This window comes from Gekko japonicus, unplaced genomic scaffold (genome assembly GCF_001447785.1).
Source record: "Gekko japonicus isolate JY-2015 unplaced genomic scaffold, Gekko_japonicus_V1.1 scaffold142, whole genome shotgun sequence".
Lineage (NCBI taxonomy): Eukaryota > Metazoa > Chordata > Lepidosauria > Squamata > Gekkonidae > Gekko > Gekko japonicus.
Genome location: NW_015174848.1, coordinates 645,697 through 665,963, shown reverse-complemented (window position 1 = coordinate 665,963; position 20,267 = coordinate 645,697). Strand labels below are relative to the sequence as shown.

Genomic DNA, 20,267 nt, shown 5'->3' with positions numbered 1-20,267 from the left:
TTTCTCTTGTCCAGTCTCTGCCAGTTCAGACCCCATCAATGTGTATTTACATTTAGGATTTTTGGCTCCAATGTGCATTATTACCTTGATCAGTGCAAGAAGGAGGTCTTTAAAACTGCTGCTGGGTCCAGACGCAACATCAGCCTCTAAGTCCGATTTGAAATCTAGACGTGATACAGGAAGCGAGGTGGGGGGGGGGGGAGAAATCGAGATTAGAAAGAAAGGATGACACTTGGAGCGTCACAGAATCGGCTTGCAGAAGGGGGCTGTCTGGAACTGAGCCGCAGTTGCTACCTGAGACACGGAGCCCAGATGGAACCAGCAGTTGGCAACTCGAGCAGGGCACAGGGTTGCCAGCTCCAAGTTGAGACCTTCCTAAAGATTTGGGGATGGATCCTGGGGTGGGGTTCGGGAACGACCTCAGCGGGGTATAATGAAGAATCATAAGAACATCAGAAGAGCCCTGATGGATGAGACCAATGGTCCATCTAGTCCAGCATCCCGCTGCACACAGTGGCCAACCAGTTTCCCTAGAAAGCCAACAACAGGCCACAGGGGCTAAGGCCTTCATAAGAACACAAGCCCTGCTAGATCAGACCAGTGATGGTCCATCTAGTCCAGCAACCCGTCTCACACAGTAGCCAAACAGTTCCTCTGGAAGGCCAGCAACAGGGCAGGGAGGCCGAGGCCTTCCCCGGAGAAGAAACTCAGAAGAGCCCTGATGGATGAGACCAATGGTCCATCTAGTCCAGCATCCTGTCTCACACAGGGGCCTCAACCAGTTCCTCTGGAGGGCCAACAACAGGGCAGAGAGGCCAAGGTCTTCCCCTCAGAAGAGCCCTGCTAGATCACACCAGTGGTCCATCTAGTCCAGCATACCGTCTCACACAGTGGCCAACCAGTTCCTCTGGAGGGCCAGCCAACAGGGCAGAGAGGCCGAGGCCTTCATAAGAACATCAGAAGAGCCCTGCTGGGTCAGACCAGTGGTCCATCCAGTCCAGCATCCTGTCTCACACAGTAGCCAACCAGTTCCTCTGGAAGGCCAACAACAGGGCAGAGAGGCCAAGGCCTTCATAAGAACACTAGAAGAGCCCTGCTGGATCAGACTAGTGAGGGTCCATCTAGTCCAGCCTCCTGTCTCACACAGCAGCCAACCAGTTCCTCTGGAGAGCCAACAGTAGGGCAGACAGACTGAGGCCTTCCAGAGAAAAGAACATAAGAAAAACCTTGCTGTAGAAGGCCAGTGGTCCATCTAGTCCAGCCTCATGTCTCACACAGTGGCCAACCAGTTCCTCTGGAGGGCCAGCAATAGGGCTTAGAGGCCAGGCCTTCCCCTCATGTTGGCTCCTGGCTCTGGGATTCACAGACTGACTGTAAAGAAATTCGTTTTTCCTTTGGAGGTCTGAAATGAGCAAAACCTGCACTCTCTGTTTTAAAAGTTTTTCGAGTGTTTATTATTGGATTCTTTGCATGTTCTTGTTTGCTTTGTTATGAAAAATGAATAAAGAGAATTTTTTTTTTAAAAAAAAAGTTTTTTTCCCCTCTGGGCAGAGAACAGGTAAAGAGGAGGAACTCAGTCAATAGCTTTTCAGGCTTACCTCAGCTACCTCTTAAGATATGCTAATAGATCTAGCGGTGGAGATAATGAATCCATGGATCTAATCCCCTTTTAAAGCTGTCTACGCCTGTGGCCATCACTACATCCTCCGGCAGCAGATTCCACTTTTTAATCACTCGCTGTCAATATTCCCTCTAACCTGTGGAGTCTTGTGAGCAAAAATTCTACTTTGCGAGCTCCTGGCATTAAAGTTATGAGCAGCAATTTGGCTACTGCATAAATTACTTGGTTCTGGAACCACCATTCCTGAGCTAAAATGAAAATGTGTGAGCTAGAGGCTAAAAACTGTGAGCTAGCTCACACTAACTCAGCTTAGAGGGAACACTGCTCGCTGTGTAAAGTAGCATTTCCTTTTGTCCATCCTGAACCTACTGCCCGTCAGCTCCATTGGATGCCCTCAAGTTCCGGTATCGAGGGACAGGGGGACCAAGTTCTCTTTGTCTGTCCGAAACACTTGAGACCATTTGAAAACAAAAGTTTGGGCCCCCAAAGACCCTCCCCAACTTGCTCCGACATTTACCGTGCTTATAGAAATCCAAGATTTCTCGAAGCTGCTGGGTTGTCCGAGTGCAGAGGATTTCGGCCAGCGTGGCTCCGTCTGGGACCTGCGGCGACGAAGGGCGGGCGACCGAGTAACTCTGTGGGGACAGGAATTTGAAAAGGATGCAGCTGGGAAATTCCTGGAGATTTGGGAGTGGTGAACGGGGAGGGCAGGGTCTGGGGAGGCGAGGGAACTCAGTGGGGCCATAGACGTCCACCCTCTGACGCTACCATTTCCTCCAGGGGGATTGAAGCCTGTAGTCTGTTTGACCACCGTAATTCTGGGAGAATTTAGCCACACCTGGAGGTTGCTAAAGCAGTCAGGGCTCTTTTTGTCGAAAAAGCCCAGCAGGAACTCATTAGCATAACAGGCCACACCCAACAGCAGGAACTCATTAGCATATTGGGCCACACCCCTGACAGCACAGCTCATTAGCACATTAGGCCGCACCCCCATGTTCCCAGAAGTGTGGTCATCCAGCCACACCCACCTTTTGCTTCTTATTCTGTTTACCTTGTTTGTTGTCAAAACCCAGGAACGCCTTTTTTTGTAGCAGGAACTCCTTTGCATGTTAGGCCACACACCCCCTAATGTAGCCAATCCTAATGAGTTTCTGCTGTTGGGTGTGGCCTATTATGCTAATGAGTTCCTGCTGGGCGTGGCCAACTTGGGAGCCAGCCGGAACTCCGTTCCTGTGCGTTCCTGCCCCAAAATAGCCCTGCTAAAGCTATTTTACATGCGGAAAGACTGCTGTATGGCAAAACAACGACGACGACAACAACCCAGAGACTCTTTAGAGAAGGGGCAGGGCCGTGGCTCAGTTGGTAGAACACCCGCTTGGCATGCAGAAGGATCCAGGTTCAATCCCCGGGGCAGGGGTGGCCAAATTGTGGTAGCCACACGCCACTTTTTCACACATACTGTGCGGCTCCCAGCAGGGTGGCTCAGGAAGCTAAAGATCATTAGCAAACAAATTTTGGGCCCTGGTCACACGGGCCAGATAACGCTGGGGGGGGGAGGCATGGCTGTTCGCCGCGGAGCAAAATAAAGCATGGTAGCCCGATCACATGGTCCCCCGGGTCTCCGCGCTTCGGCTGTTAGCTGGCGATCATATGGCGATGCTGCAGCGTAGCAAAGAGCGGCGCGGCGCAATCACGCTTGTGCGCATGCGCAGTTCCGCGGAGCTGCACTGCTTTCAGTGTTCTGTTTGTGCGCATGCACTTATGAACAACATCTGCTTTGCGAAGGGACGTGGATGGGCGTCGGATGCCATGGGATACTAGCGCTCCCGTGATCAAACGCCCGCCCGTGCCACGTGTTTTCTGGATACTAGTGCACTTTCCTTAGTACTTTTTAACTCCGCATCTTCGGCGGGATGCCACGGGTTGGCCATGGGTGCGCTATGCTTCCCAGATGTTGCGGTGTGATCGCGCCCCGAAAGTCTGCCCAACATTTGTGCCTTTCACGTGGCAAATTCTCCGTGTGACCGGGGCCATCATTGGACAAAATATCATTATCAATATCTGCTTTTACCACTTTTGATATCATTTTTGACAGTCTCGTTTAATCTTAATAAAAAGCAAATTTGCATATTTCCCCAGTAAAAACGTGTAATATTTGTTCATGTCTTCTGGCTCTCAAACATCTGACGTTTATTCTGTGTGGCTCTTACGTTAAGCAAGTTTGGCCAACCCTGCCGCAGTGTCTCCAGTTAAAAGGACCAGGCAGGAGGTGATGTGAAAGACCTCCGCCTGAGACCCTGGAGAGCTGTAAAGAGGGGCTGTGGCTCAGTGCCAGAGCCTCTGCTTGGCATGCAGAAGGTCCCAGGTTCAATCCCCTGCATCTCCAGTTAAAAGGACCAGGCAGGAGGTGATGTGAAAGACCTCTGCCTGAGACCCTGGAGAGGAGCTGCCAGTCCGAGTAGACAATACTGAGACCCTGGAGAGCTGCTGCCAGTCTGAGTAGACAATACTGAGACCCTGGAGAGCTGCTGCCAGTCAGAGTAGACAATACTGAGACCCTGGAGAGCTGCTGCCGGTCAGAGTAGACAATACTGAGACCCTGGAGAGCTGCTGCCGGTCAGAGTAGACAATACTGAGACCCTGGAGAGCAGCTGCCAGTCAGAGTAGACAATACTGAGACCTTGGAGAGCAGCTGCCAGTCCGAGTAGACAATACTGAGACCCTGGAGAGCAGCTGCCAGTCTGAGTAGACAATACTGAGACCTTGGAGAGCAGCTGCCAGTCCAAGTAGACAATACTGAGACCCTGGAGAGCTGCTGCCAGTCTGAGTAGACAATACTGAGACCTTGGAGAGGAGCTGCCAGTCTGAGTAGACAATACTGAGACCCTGGAGAGTTGCTGCCAGTCTGAGTAGACAGTACTGAGACCCTGGAGAGCAGCTGCCAGTCTGAGTAGACAATACTGAGACCCTACAGAGCTGCTACCAGTCTGAGTAGACAATACTGAGACCTTGGAGAGCAGCTGCCAGTCTGAGTAGACAATACTGAGACCCTACAGAGCTACTACCAGTCTGAGTAGACAATACTGAGACCTTGGAGAGCAGCTGCCAGTCAGAGTAGACGATATGGCCCAAGGGTCTGGTTCATTATAAGGCAGTTTCATGTGTTCAATCCCAGGAATGTTCTGTTTACCTTCTTTTACCCTGTCCCAGGGTTCTAGGGCTCCATCGCCAATTTCCCAGAGCCCTGCATAGCTAGAGGGGACATTAAAGGCAGCCAGTGGGAAAGCGTCTCATAGAGCTCCCCCTCCCTGGCAGTCCTGAAGCAGCGGCTGGAACAAACACTTGTCAGGGATCCTGCATTGAGCAGGGGGTGGGACTAGATGGACTCTGTAATGATTCCTCGTTTTATGAGTGTGTGTGTGCCTTTAAATGCTTGGTTGGAGTGCATGGTTAGTAGACTAGAGGGATTGAGAGAGACAAATGTGCTGTGATTGGTGGATGACAGAGTGTGGGAGGGTTTTTGATGAGAATCTGTGTGTGTGTGTCAGTTATGAGAGACTGTTAGAAATCAGTTGGAATTGTTCAGTCAGAGAGTTAAGTACCTGAGTGTTCAGCTAGTTCTGAGTGAGTTCTTAAAGAGGGCAGTATAGATGTCCTTAGCCTGCGTGGCTTACTATAGGAAAGAGCCATTTTGATGTGTGCCTCCCTCATGAACCTGAAGAAATGTCCACCACATCCCCACTCCCTCACACCAACTCACACTCACACCTCTCAGTGCCCCCCCCAGAAAGTTCCTGGCATACGTTGAGCCACATACACCAATGCTACAAGGAGGAGGCAATTTAGGAATGTGGCAAGGACATTTGCACATAGTACTCCTGCGGAGCACTGAGCTGCACAGAACAGCACAGTCTCCATATGAGCAAAATAATCCAGGAACACAAGTAGAGAGGCCATCACTTTTGTGGAAAGTGGCAGGAGTTGACTTAACAGACAACTGTTTCTTAAATGTTGCCTGCTAGGGGGGGTTGCACGCATGCGTTAACTCGGCAGGACGCCTGGCTCCGAGCTCTCTCCAAACACTAAGGTATTTATAGCTTAAACAACTGCAAACAACTTCAAGCCTAGCATATAATTAGGTGCTAAACATTAAACAACAGCTGTGCCAAGCCAGAAGGTTAGAGATAAGAGTTTACTCACTCTATTTCAGCAAGCAAACGCAGCGAAATAAACGGCCGGCTTGTTGAGCCCTAATTAACGTCTAACGATGGCAAGATCGATTAAGGATCTCTCTGAGCAAATATCAGTGTTGCAGAATACTTTTCTTCAATCTCAAGATAAGATTTCAGAAGAGATTAAAGCGGTAAGACAGGACTTGGCTGAGTTAAAGAAAGATATATCCCATATAAAAAAAATTGCTGACTTTGCGAAGAATAAAGCTTTACAAAATGAGCAGAAGATCAATGTTTTGGTTGGCCAGATGGCAGATATTTCTGATAGAAATCGTCGAGCTAATCTAATTATTTCTGGAATCTCTGAGGAGATAGCAGCCAAAAACCTGGAGGAAACACTAAGGAGCTGGCTGGAGGCTCAGGCCATTAAGATTCAGCCAGAAGATATTGAGAGGGCACACCGTCTCCAGGGGAGAAGCAGGGGAGGAGCCCCACGGGACGTTATTATTAAGTTCTCTAGGGAAAAAACACAACAGCAAATATATAAAGAGCTAAAAAAGAAGACGGATTTAAGCTTCAAGGGCAGGAAAATTTGGCTCAAACGCGATTTTTGTCAAGAAACTCTGAAGAAAAAAAGTCTGATGCGGCCCTATGCCCAAAAACTTTACTCAAACAATATAAAATTCACATGGGGCTATCCAGCCACAATAATTATATTTCAAGAAGGGAAGAGGCTTATGGCACGGAATGCTCAGGAGGCCAAAGAACTGCTTAGAAAATTTGGCATAAACGATGAAGATGTAAGAGAACAGGAAATGGAAGAAGGCCCAGACCTAGAAGAAGACACAGACGCGGAGGAAGGAACGTCAGACAGAGGGGGGAAAAGGCCCAGGACAGAGGCATTTGAAGGAACCACCTAAAGGGAAGTACCCACTCAATTTTAAGCTAATGTATATATTATAAGTAGTAAGGGGGAGGAGGGGATGTGTGCACTCCATGAAGTGGAGAGAGGAGAGGAATTGTTCTCTCAAGGGGATTTCTCTGCCACAGGGGGAGGGGAAGGGGAAGGGAAGATTAACTAAGGGTTTGGAAAAATCGCAGCCATGGGGACCTAAAGCCCAGAACCATAAAGAGTATGGATAAAACACATAATCGAAAAGCTGGATCGTAAGGCCACATGGGAAGATAAGACTAGGGGATCATGATGAAGTGGAAGACCTACCTGGAATGGATACCGACAGAAGGAAGAAAAGACATTCAGAGCAAGATTTGGACTTTGTGCCCGTGGCTGGGAATATAGGACTAAAACACCGGGATAGTATAGGGGGGAGCGGGAGGGGGGAGGGAAAAAATTACTTTGTAATGAATGGTCAAAAGATAATATGTAACATTTGTGAAAAACAATTAAAAATAATTTTTTTAAAAAAAACTTTATGTCTCCCGTTGTAACCTTAGGGAGAGCGGTGGGGTCCAAAACCTTATTGGATCTGCACCTCCCTCCTTTGTTGATCAATAAAGTACAAGATCTGATTCTGCTCTACAGGACTGTACTGAGTGTTTTCTCAAATTGGGCTGGGGAAACACACACAGTCGGACAGGATTATTTTCTGTACATCAAATGGAGGTTCGCACGGAGATCTTGCTGCCATCACGGGGAACTTCTGCTTTGCTGTGACTTCCAGGTGTGTCTCTGTAAGCGGCAAACCTACGATGACGCAGCAGCAGCAGAACTGGAGGAAGAAGCAGGAGACGGCCAGTTCCACTGTGGGCCTGATAGGAGCCCTCCGGGGGCCTCATCCGGCCCCCGGGCCGCATGTTTGACACCCCTGCTCAAGGGGGAAATGAAGTTTTCCGTCTGTACACTGAAAACTCATGAACATTTTTTAAAGAATTTTGTCGAAGAGGCTCTGGCACTCCATTCCGGCGTGTTCCCCCAGGAAAAAAAGCCCCGAAGTACTGATTAGGACTGGGAAGGCCTGAGTTCAAATCCACGCTTAGCCACCACGAAGCCCACTTTGTGATGTTGGGACAGTCACGCTCCCTGTCATCCTAAAGTGCCCCGCAAGGTTTCCGGAACGATAAAACTGGGGAAGGGAGAACCTTGAACGCTGCTTCGAGTGGAAGGAAACCAGGAGAAAAGCATTTAGAAAGACGCTTTCTTGCAGCGCAAAACATCAGCAGGCGGGTTAAAGTGCCAGGGCATTTTTCAACCCCAGGTGGTGCTGAGCCCGCACCAAGCCATACCTTCATGGCCAGTTTGATCTCATGAGCATCGTATTGTGCCGCTGGCTTCAGCAGTGCCACCACAGCTGTCTCCAAGTTCCCGGACACGGCAGCTTGCAGGGTCTTCAGCAGATCCTGGAGAGGGGAAGCAGAGGAAGGCTTTGGAGGAGGGATCCCCAACAGGGCGCCCATGGGCACTTACCACATGTTTATAAAAAGTGGGTGGGGTGGGGTGGGGTGAGGCCCAGCAAGCCTTCTAACTGGCCACTGGAGATTTGATTGGCGGGAGGCTTTTAAAAAATCTTGCTTAGGATGCTTATGAAATACTGGACATGGATGGACCAAGGGTCTGACTCAGTATAAGGCAGCTTCTTGTGTTCATATCTCGCCAGGTCGTTGGCAAATCTCAACCCACCTCCCAGGCAACTAATTCCTGCATGTACCTATTTTAGCACTTTCCAGCTGCCTCCACATGCTGCAGTGAGATTTTCAGCCACATTACATAAGAACATAAGAGAGACGCCAATGTTGGGTCAGGCCGAAGGCCCATCCAGCCCAACACTCTGTGTCACACAGTGGCCAGAAATACCAGGTGCCATCAGGAGGTCCAGCAGTGGGGCCAGGACATTAGAAGCCCTCCCACTGTTGACCCCCCCAAGCACCAAGAAGACAGAGCATCACTTGCCCCAGAGCCCCTATCTATACCTTGTGGCTAATAGCTACTGATGGACCTCTGCTCCATATGTTTATCTAATTCCCTTTTGAAGCCGTCCATGCTTGTAGCCGCCACCACTTCCTGTGGCAGTGAATTCCAAGTGTTCATCACTCTTTGGGTGAAGAAGTACTTCCTTTTATCCGTTCTAACCCGACCGCTCAGCAATTTCATGGAGTGCCCACAAGGAGTTCTTGTATTGTGAGAAAGGGAGAAAAGTACCTCTTTCTCTACCTGCTCTTTCCCATGCATAATCTTATAAACCTCGATCATGTCACCCTTCAGTCGTCGTTTCTCCAAGCTAAAGAGCCCCAAGCGCCTTAACCTTTCTTCACAGGGAAAGTGTTCCAACCCTTTTATCATTCGAGCTGCCCTTTTCTGCACTTTTTCCAAAGCTATAATATCCTTTTTAAGGTGTGGTGGCCAGAACTGCACACAGTACTCCAAATGAGGTTGCACCATTGATTTATATAGAGGCATGATGATATTGGCTGATCTGTTTTCAATCCCCTTCCTAATAATCCCCAGCATAGCATTGGCCTTCTTTATTGCAGTCACACACTGTCTCGACATTTTCAGTGAGTTATCTACTACAACTCCAAGATCTCTCTCTTGATCAGTCTCTGCCAGTTCAGACCCCATCAACGTGTATTTACATTCTGCTTGGACAACAGAAAACTTTTTTTTTTGTGGACCCTGCAGGCAGAGTTGCCAACCTCCAGGTGGGTCCTGGAGATTTCCCAGAACTCCAACTGCTCCCCAGACCACAGAGGTCAGGTCCCCTGGAGAAAATGGCCGCTTTAGGGGATGGACCCTATGGCATGATACGTGGCTGAGGTCCCTCCCCTTCCCAAACCCCGGCCTCCCCAGGCTCCACCCCCAAAATCTCCAGGTAGTCCCCCACCCAGACACTGTGGCCTTCTCCCCACCTTACCTGTTGAGTGAAGGACTGGAAACCTTCGGCAATTTGCTGTCTCTGTCCATTGGTCCGGTTGGTGAGCAAGTGGGTTATGGTCCTGTAGTCGACGGCTGATAGGTTGGGGAGGGAGAGAGAGTCTGTTTGGTGGCCAGCAAAATACTGGACAATACATAGAAGAGCATCAGATAAGCCCCATCTAGTCCAGCATCCCGTCTCACACAGGGGCCAGCCAGTTCCTCTGGAGGGCCAGCAACAGGGCAGAGAGGCCGAGGCCTTCCCCTGAGAAGGACATCAGGAGAGCCCTGCTGGGTCAGACCAGGGAGGGTCCATCCAGTCCAACCTCCCGTCTCACACAGGGGCCAACCAGATCCTCTGGAGGGCCAACCACAGGGCAGAGAGGCCGAGGCCTTCCCCTGAGAAGAACACCAGAAGAGCCCTGCTGGATCAGACCAGGGAGGGTCCATCTAGTCCAGCATCCCGTCTCACACAGGGGCCAACCAATTCCTGTGGAAGGCCAACAACAGGGCAGAGAGGCCCAGACCTTCCCCTGAGAAGAACATCAGAAGAGCCCTGCTGGATCAGACCAGTGAGGGTCCATCTAGTCCAGCATTCTGTCTCACACAGGGGCCAACCAGTTCCTCTGGAGGGCCAACAACCGGGCAGAGAGGCAGAGGCCTTCTCCTGATAACAACCTCAGAAGAGCCCTGCTGGGTCAGACCAGTGAGGGTCCATCCAGTCCAGCCTCCTGTCTCACACAGTGGACAACCAGTTCCTCTAGACGGCCAACAACAGGGTATAGAAGCCGAGGCCTTCCTAAGAACACCAGAGGAGCCCTGCTGGGTCAGACCAGTGAGGGTCCATCCAGCTCAGCATCCTGTCTCACACAGAGGCCAACCAGTTCCTCTGAAGGGCCAACAAGAGGGCAGAGAGACAGGCCTTCATGAGAACCTAAGAATATCCCTGCTGGATCAGACCAATGAGGGTCCACCTAGTCCAGCATCCTGTCTCACAAAATGGCCCACCAGCTCCTCTGGAGGCCCGAGGCCTTTCCCTGATGTTGCCTCATCCTGGCTCTGGGATTCAGAGGATTAGTGCCTTTGAATGTGATGGTTCCCTTTAGTCACATAAGAACATAAGAGAAGCCAATGTTGGATCAGGCCAATGGCCCATCCAGTCCAACACTCTGTTGCACAGTGGTCAAAAACACCAGATGCCACCAGGACGTCCAGCAGTGGGGACAGGACACAAAAAGCCCTCCTACTGTTGCCCCCCCTCCAGGCACCAAGAATACAGAGCATCACTTGCCCCAGACCGAGAGCTCCTATCTATACCTTGTGTCTAATAGCCACTGATAAACCTCTGCTCCATATGTTTATCCAATTCCCTGCTTGTAGCTGCCACCACCTCCTGTGGCGGTGTGTCACTATGGCTAATAGCCACTGATAGATCTATCCTCCAGTTTGGTACAGTGGTTAAGTGCGTGGACTCTAATCCGGTAGAACCAGGTTTGATGCCCCACTCCTCCACTTGCACCTGCTGGATGACCTTGGGCAAGCCATTGTTCTGTCAGAGCTGTTCTCTCACGGGCAGTTCTCTCAGAGCTCTCTCAGCCCCGCCTACTTCACAGGGTGTCTGTTGTGGGGAGGGGAAGGGAAAGGAGATTGTAAGCCCCTCTGAGACTGCAAGTGAAGGGTGGGGTATGAATCCAATCTCTTCTTCTCTTCTCCAGGAATTTGGCTAAGCCCCTTTTAAATCCAGCTACCACTCCATCCTCTGGCAGTGAATTCCACAGTTTAACGACTCCCTGTGTAAAGTAGTATTTCCTTTTCACTGTCCTGAATCTACTGCCCATCAACTTCTTTGGATATCTTCGGCTTCTTGTATTTTGGGAGAGGGAGCAAAGGTTGTCTTTGCCTACTCTCTCCACCCCGTGCATAATTTCTTTATATATATATATATGTAGGTTTTCACATATAAAACATCCATTTGTGTGTATATATATGTATATATATATGTATATGTAATGTATATGTATATGTACATACATTTAGAGTCATTTAATTGTTTTCTAACTAACTATACATCCCCGACCATCTTTTTATAAACATTTCTTCATTTCCCCCCTGTAACATTAAACTTAGTCCATTTCAGCTACTCTCATCAATCTCTCTATTATTTCATCTTTATTGGGTATGTTATCTTGCTTCCAATATTTTGCCCATAGTATTCTTGCAGTTGTGATTATATTAAGTATTTTTCATTATAACTAAGACCTTCTGGAATTATATTTAACAAGTATATTTCAGGCACTAAGTCAATTTTCACCTTTACCATTTCCTGTATTATCTTCTGTATATTCTTCCAGTATTCTGTATATTCTTCCAGTTGTTGTTGTTCAGTCGCACAGTCGAGTCCGACTCTTCGCGACCCCATGGACAAGATCTCGCCAGGCCCTCCTGTCTTCCGCCGTCCTCTGAAGTTGGCTCAATTTCATGTTTGTTGCATCTATGACACTGTCTAACTATATCATCCTTTGCCGTCCCCATCTTCTTTGACCTTCAATCTTTCCCAGCATCAGGGTCTTCTCCAGTGAGTGCTCCCTTCTCATTGGGTGGCCAAAGTATTTGAGCTTCAGTTTCATTATCTGGCCTTCCAGGGAACAGTCAGGGTTGATTTCTTTTAGGGTTGACTGATTTGATCTTCTTGCAGTCCAAGGGACTCTCAAATGTCTTCTCCAGCACCATAGTTCAAAAGAATCTATTATTTGGCGCTCGGCCTTCCTTAGAGTCCAACTCTCGCAGCCATACATGACTTCCAGTACCCCGTGCATAATTTCATAAACCCCTGCCCAGTCCCTCCTTAGTCATCTCTCTTCCAAACGTGAAACACACAAATCCAATCTGCAGAATTCCTCTGGTCGGGAATAGTTTGTATGGCACCTCTACAACACTGCAGAATTCATTCTGGCATTTTCAGCCACGAAGAAAAGGCAAAAGACCACTGTGGCGCTGAAACCACATAAAACCTTCCCCGGGATCTTGCCGCTGACTACTCAGCTCTTTACCACTTGCCTGTGTCCCATCTTCCCTCCCAGGAATTGAAGGTGTCATCTATGTCATCTTCACAACAAACCTGTAAGGTAGACTAAGTCGAGAGTATGACTGGCCCCAAATCGGGATTGATTTCACACCAGAGCTGCGCCGCGGCTGCGCCTCCCTTTGGCCCACTTCTATTGGTCAATTTCCCACTCGAAGCCACGCGGCCCCATTTTGACCCGTGGCTTTGCCCGAATTCCCCGCGGTTTCGTGATTCTCAAAAAACAGGATCATGAAACCACGGGGGGAATCAGGCAAAGCCGCAGGTCAAAATGCGGCCGCGCGGCTTCAAGTGGGAAACTGACCAATAGAAGAAGAAGAAGAAGAAGAGACTGGATTTATACCCCGCCCTTCACTACTCAAAGGTGTCTCAGAGCGGCCTACAAACTCCCTTCCCCTCCCCACAACAGACACCCTGTGAGGTGGGTGGGGCTGAGAGAGCTCTTGACAGAAACTGCTCTTTTTCAAGGACAGCTCTTGTCAGAACTACGGCTTGCCCAAGGTCATCCAGCCAGGCGCAAGTGGAGGAGTGGGGGAATCAAGCCCGGTTCTCCCAGATTAGAGTCCCCGCACTTCACCACGACACCAAACCGGCTCTCAGGGAGGGTCCATCTAGCGGGGCAAAGGGAAGCGCGACCGCGGCGCAGCTCTTGTGTGAAATGGTCACAGTAAAGTCCAGAAATGAGTGAGGATTTGAATTCAGTTCTCACTAGCCCTAGTCTGATGCTAGCACCTGAGATTTCAGTAGGCATTGCTTTCAAGCTTATCTTCTCAGTCATGAGGGCTAGAAACCTGGATTTTCAAATCAAGCCATGATCAGTTTCTTTGACAATGCCCCACAGGATTGCAGTATACCCCCCCTGCCCAGCTAGGCACGAAAGGATGACCGAAGTTCCAACACTTCAAGAGAGCCATCCTGTCCCCCCTCAACCTCCTCTTCTCCAGACTGAACCTTCCCAAATCCCACAGCCTTTCCTCGCAGGGCTTCTTGGGCTCCAGGCCCCCAAACATCCTCGTCGCTCTCCTCCGCACCCTCCCGTCCACATCCTTTTTGAAGTGAGGCCTCCAGAACTGCACACAAGACTCCAGGTGCAGCCTGACCAATGCAGTGTACAGCGGGACCGTGACATCTTGCAATTTGGATGTTATGCCTCTATTGATAACTGTAAGAGTGGTTGAGCAGTGGAACAGTCTGCCTCGGGAGGTGGTGGATGCTCCTTCGCTGTATGTTTTCAAGCAGAGGCTGGACGGCCCTCTTTTGGGTATGTTGTAGGTCTATCTTTCGGCTATGCTCCTGCAGAGTGCAGGGGGTCGGACTAGATGACCTGCAAGGTCCCTTCCAGCTCTAACATTATATGATTCTATGATACACTCCAAGATTGCATTAGCTTTTCTTGCTGCTGCATCACATTGATAACTCATATTTAGTTTACTGTCCACCCATACCTTTGCCATGGTGGCAAAGAGTGTGATCTTGGCGGCCAGTCCTTTACTTCTCGACCTAACCAACCTCACAGGGTTGTTGTGCAGACTCTAACAGTGGGAACAAATCCACAGGCATACCCTTGGACAGACTGCTGCAAGGATGATGGACAATAAAGCCTTACCTTCACCTGTGATGGCATCGAGGAGAGACTGGACATCCCGCTCTACTTCAAAGCTCAGGAGAGGCCGAATAGTCCCCAAAGTCCCCCAGACGGCAGTCTAGAGAAAAGGAGGGCAGAAAAAAGGAACCATCAGAATCTCAAACTTTCTTAGGAAACTGGAGAAGTCAAAAGAATCTGGCCAATAAGGAGAGGTAGCCTATGGCGTAGTGGTTAGAGCATCAGAATAGCGCTTGGGACATTCAGGTTCGAATCCTCACTCTCCCACGGAAGTTCACTGGGGGACCTTGGGCCCACCCAAATCTCGCAGCCGAACCCACCTCACAAGTCTGCTGCTAGGGCTGCCAACGTCCAGGTGGGGCCTAGAGATCTCTGGGAATTACACCTGAGCTCCAGACTACGGTGATCAGTTCCCCTGAAGAAAATGGATCCTTTATACTTTAACAGAAAAGTAGTAAGTATATTACAGGGGAAATTCCAAATAGGTGTGGGTCCAACAATGAATATTATTGTGACTATTGTATTTTGTTTTTTTTTAAGCCCCCGGAGGGGGATTTTTTTATATATATATAAAATACTACATAAACTACCAAGAAAAAATGGGGATAGGGGGACTACAATTTAGGGAGAAAGAAAAGATAACCCACACTAAGCTAAAAACCCAAGGTTAGGAGATCATTCCCTGTTAAAATGCTGTTAGGAAAAGAAAAGGCTGTTCATAAACAATATGCTTTGTGAGATCCTGTCTTTCTAAGCTTATATGTTAGATTGTTACTTGTGATGAGGAGATTTCCCGAGCATCTCCTCCAGCTCGCTTCATAAAGGCAATTTGCAAAGTCCTTCCGCCTTTACATCTATACTAAAACTCTCTAAATTCTTGATAGCTTCTTAGACGTTCACTGCAGCCCAATCTTCTTCCATCCAAAGGAATAGAACCGCTAGTCTTAAGCCTCTTCCGCTCTGGTCTCGGGGTCCAGTGGCATCTCAAAGGTTTCTTATGAAGGGTACCTCCAACTGCTTTTTCTCAGCAGACTTTAAGATGACACTTTCTAAGCACACACGCAGAGAAGAAGTCAAATCCTTGTAAATCTCTCCTGTTTCTCTTGTGCTTTTTCTTCTTTTCTCATTGAGACTATCGTTAATGTATTTTTAGAATCAATGCCTGTGAGATTCCTATATAGGGTACGATGGATTTACTTATCAACTTTTATACTCACTTTATTTTATAGAGACTGAGAAACCAATGTAATATAATGTAATTTCAATGTAATATCACTGGAATTCCGTGTTTATAGATTTGTCCCTGAGGAAAGACCAGAGGTCTGAAACACTTAAATATCCGGAATAAGTGTTGAAAGAGAGATTGAATTTGGATCAGACTGCTTTTGAGGATACAAGATTGTTAGAAGGATATAGACTAAGAGAGTCTGGAGCAGACTGCTATGTGTAATGTTATCGACCTTTGTATATTTTCTGTGAAGGAATAAGTGAGCCAGTTTGGTGTAGTGGCTAAGCGCATGGACTCTGATCTGGGAGAACCGGGTTTGATTCCCCACTCCTCCACTTGCACCTGGCTGGATAACCTTGGGCAAGCCGTAGTTCTGATAAGAGCTGTCCTTGAAAAAGAGCAGTTTCTGTCAAGAGCTCTCTCAGCCCCACCTGCCTCACAGGATGTCTATAGTGGGGAGGGGAAGGGAAAGGAGTTTGTGAGCCGCTCTGAGACACCTTTGGGTAGTGAAGGGTGGGGTGTAAATCCAATCTCTTCTTCTTCTTCTTCTTCTTCTTCTTCTTCTTCTTCTTCTTCTTCTTCTTCTTCTTCTTCTTCTTCTTCTTCTTCTTCTTCTTCTTCTTGTTTTTCACTACCAGACACTAAATGATGTTATGACTTTAATCTAGTCTCCTTTGTCATTGCATTATTCTGCGGGCATCTAGCACACATCTGTATATATTTTTTCATACTCAACTCATCTATCGCCGAGGCCAAGCCCCGGGAGAAAGGAAGCCTGCGAAACCCCCCCCCCCACTCACCTTATCGGCCAGGGGCAACTGCTTGAGGATTTTATTCGCCAGGGAGCTCTTCTCCGGCCTGCTAGCAAGGGGCATCCTGGAGCCCTCAGAGACGACGGAGGGGTGGCAGGGAGACTGCGGCCCTGTAGCGAACAGGAATCCACTGGCGACGAGGGTGCTTCTTTTCGATTGGTTGGTTTTCTTTAACACATTTATGAACGCCTTTCTTCCTCACGGAGCTCCGTGCAGCTTACAAACACAGATAAAACAAGTATAAAACAAAAGACATTAAAAAATAAAAAATTGAAGATCACAACTCAGGACCGCTAGACGGAGCATAACAACTGGGTCTCGGTTAATTACTCTCGGCACTCCACAATTAAGGCTACATCTACCCATCCATCTCCAATTTTGACATATTTATTTCCTTCAATACATTTTCCCCTGGAAATGGAATCATAGAAGGATAGAGCTGGAAGGGACCTCCCTTCCAGCATAAAACAAGCATAAAACAAAAGACATTAAAAACTAAAAAATTGAAGATCGCTACTCAGGACCGCTAGACGGAGCATAACAACCGGGTCTCGGTTAATTACTCTCGGCACTCCACAATTAAGGCTACATCTACCCATCCATCTCCAATTTTGACATATTTATTTCCTTCACTACATTTCCCCCTGGAAATGGAATCATAGAAGGATCGAGCTGGAAGGGACCTCCGGGGTCATCTAGTCCAACCCCCTGCACAATGCAAGAAATTCACAAATACCTCCCCCATGCACACACACTCAGTGACCCCTGCTCCATGCCCAGAAGATGACAAAAGAAAACCGCCAGAATCTCCAGCCAAACTAGCCTGGAGAAAAATGGCTTCCTGACCCCAAAGTGGCGATCGGCATTTCCCTGGGCATGTCAGAAAGGGCCACGAGAACTAAGCACTGAGGCAACCCTTCCTGCCCTCCCTTCTCATGAACTGCCTCATTCCACAGAATCTGCATTACTGTCAGATGGCCATCGAGCCTCTGCGTGAAAACCTCCAGGGAAGGAGAGCCCACCAACTCCTCCCGAGGAAGCCTGTTCCACTGAGGAACCGCTCCAACTGTCAGGACGTTCTTCCAGATGTTTAGCCGAAAACTCTTCTGATTTAATTTCAACCCGTTGATTCTGGTCTGACCTTCTGGGGCAACAGAAAACCACTCCGCCCCATCCTCTCTAAGACAGCTCTTCAAGTACTCAAAGACGGTTATCGTATCCCCTCTCAGTCGTCTCCTCTCCAGGCTAAACATACCCAGCTCCTTCAACCTTTCCGCACCATCTTCATTGCCCTCCTCTGGACACATTCCAGCTTGTCTATGTCCTTCTTAAATTGTGGTGCCCAAAACTGAACACAGTACTCTAGGTGAGGTCTAACCGGAGCAGAGTAAAGCGATACCATCACTTCGCGTGATCTGGACACTAGACTTCTGTTGATACAGCCCAAAATCACATTCGCCTTTTTAGCTACCGCATCACATTGCTGGCTCATGTCCCGTGTCTGCTCTACTAATACCCCGGGATCCCTTTCGCACATACCGCTGCCAAGACAAGTCTCCCCCATCCTATAATTGTGCATTTGATTAAACCCAAACAAACGGTAACCGTGTCAACTAAACTGGTTATTCCTGTTTGGTCCTAGACTTTGGTAAACACCTTCATTGTGCTGGGTGCTAATTGACTGCTCGCTCTCTACCTATATGCATGGACTGGCAACTTCCATTCCACTGTATCCGAAGAAGTGTGCCCGCACACCAAAGTTTATACCCAAAAGTAAACTCTGTTGGTCTTAAAGGTGCCACTGGACTCAGACTTTGTTTAACCAAACACAGTCCTAAATAGAACTGTCTTCAACTGCTTCCGAAAGATCGACAGGGAGGGGGCCAGGTGCACCTCCCCGATCCTGCATTGAGCAAGGGGTTGGACCAGATGGCTTCTATGGCCCCTTCCAACTCTATGATTCTGTGATTACATAACCATGGGGTCGTCACCGAAAAAGCCCCGTCTCGTATATCCACCAAATGAGCTTCTTTGATTGGTGGGACCGTCAGGAAGGCCTCTCCCTGTAATCTTAATTCCCGGGCAGGAACATACGGATAAAGAGGTTCCTTCTGGGACCCCAGTCCCAAGCCATATAGGGCTTTGAAGCACAAAACCAGCACCTTGCATTGGGCTCAGGAGTGGATCGGTAGCTGGGACAATTGCTGTAATATCGGGGGTCACGTGTTCCTGGTAGTTGGCGCCAACCAGGAGGAGGAAGGAGAGGAGGAGGAGATTGGATTTATACCCCTGCCCTTCACTCCGAGTCTCAGAGTGGCTTACAAACGCCTTCCCCTTCCCCTCCCCACAACAGGCACCCTGTGAGGTAGGCGGGGCCAGGAGAGCTCTTTCGAGGACTGCCCTTGAGAGAACAGCTCTGAGAGGACTTGTGACTGACCCAAGGTCACCCCATCAGCTGCATGTGGAAGAGTGGGGAATCAAACCCGGTTCTCCCAGATTAGAGTCTGCGCACTTCACCACGACACCAAACAGAGGAGGAGGAGGAGGAGACTGGATTTATACCCTGCCCTTCACTACCCGAAGGAGTCTCAGAGCGCCTTACAAATGCCTTCCTCTTCCCCTCCCCACAACAGACACCCTGTGAGGTAGGCGGGGCCGGGAGAGCTCTTTCGAGGACTGCCCTTGAGAGAACAGCTCTGAGAGGACTTGTGACTGACCCAAAGTCACCCCGGCAGCTGCATGTGGAGGAGTGGGGAATCAAACCCGGTTCTCCCATATTAGAGTCCGCGCACTTCACCACAACACCAAACTGGCTCTGCAGTTCTGCACTGGCTGCCTCCTCTGAACAATCTTCAACGGTAGCCCCTCGCAGACTGCACTGCATGAAAGAACTGTGCGAGCCTATGAGGTTGGGCTACACCCGCCTGACTCAGTATCCCGTTTCCAGCAGCGAGTAGCCAGGTTCTTCCAGCCAGCTCTCGAGTCAGGCATGGAGGCAGCGGCCCTTCCCTGGGGCTTATTCCCCTGCAGATGACATTCAGAGGTAGACTGCACCAGACTGTGGAGGCTTCATCTTCATTTCACAGCAAAAAGCTGCTGGTAGATCCATTTAAGAGTTACAAGGTTTGCCTGGCTGGATCAGACCCAGGGTGCGTCTAGCCCAGTACCTTGTTTCTGACGGTTTCCGGCTGACCAGACTCCCACCCAAGTACCCAGCCTGATGAAACGCCTTGGTATGATGCCGACAGCGCTCCCCTGTTGCTTATACCCTGCCTCTGGTATTCTAAGGTACACTGCCTCTCTTCACGGAGGCTCTGCTTACATTGTCACGGTTAATACGCGCATTGCCCCTCCCGTCTTCTGCAGACATTTGATCGCTTGATCATAATTGGATTAAATTGCGCTTCTCCGCCCTGTCAAATCCTTAGCTTACAATACGGAGCAATGTTTGAAAAGAACAAATAGACACCAATTAGAAAGGAAGAGCCCGTCCCAAATTGTCCTTCACAGGAAAGCAAATGAGCAGTCGTGACATTAGAGTCGCAACAGAGACTGTCGTTTGGTGTGGCGGTTAAGAGTGGCAGGACTCTAATCTGGCAGAACCAGGTCTGATCCCCCACTCCTCCACATGCAGCCAGCTGGGTGACCTTGGGCCAGTCACAAGTCGTTTCACAGCTATTCTCTCAAGGGCAGTTCTCGAGAGAGCTCTCTCGGCCCCACCTACTTCACAGGGTGTCGTGGGGAGGGGAAGGGAAAAGAGATTGTAAGCTGCTCTGAGACTCCTTTGGCTAGTGAAGGGTGGGGAAGGAAGGAAGGAAGGAAGGAAGGAAGGAAGGAAGGAAGGAAGGAAGGAAGGAAGGAAGGAAGGAAGGAAGAAAGAA

General features: G+C 49.1%; 1 protein-coding gene across 1 annotated transcript in view; it reads right to left on the bottom strand.

Annotated features, from left to right (window-relative positions):
- The window catches only part of ANXA9 (annexin A9), a 46,206-nt gene that overhangs the window by 24,575 nt on the left and 1,364 nt on the right, over nucleotides 1-20,267 (bottom strand). The window contains exons 2-7 of the mRNA XM_015424506.1: nucleotides 16,375-16,602; nucleotides 14,350-14,446; nucleotides 9,663-9,757; nucleotides 8,038-8,151; nucleotides 2,139-2,256; nucleotides 85-164 (exon numbers count right to left, since the gene is read on the bottom strand). Coding sequence (XP_015279992.1) covers nucleotides 85-164; nucleotides 2,139-2,256; nucleotides 8,038-8,151; nucleotides 9,663-9,757; nucleotides 14,350-14,446; nucleotides 16,375-16,449 — 579 coding nt within the window. The 5' untranslated portion in view covers nucleotides 16,450-16,602. The remainder of the gene's footprint in view (nucleotides 1-84; nucleotides 165-2,138; nucleotides 2,257-8,037; nucleotides 8,152-9,662; nucleotides 9,758-14,349; nucleotides 14,447-16,374; nucleotides 16,603-20,267) is intronic.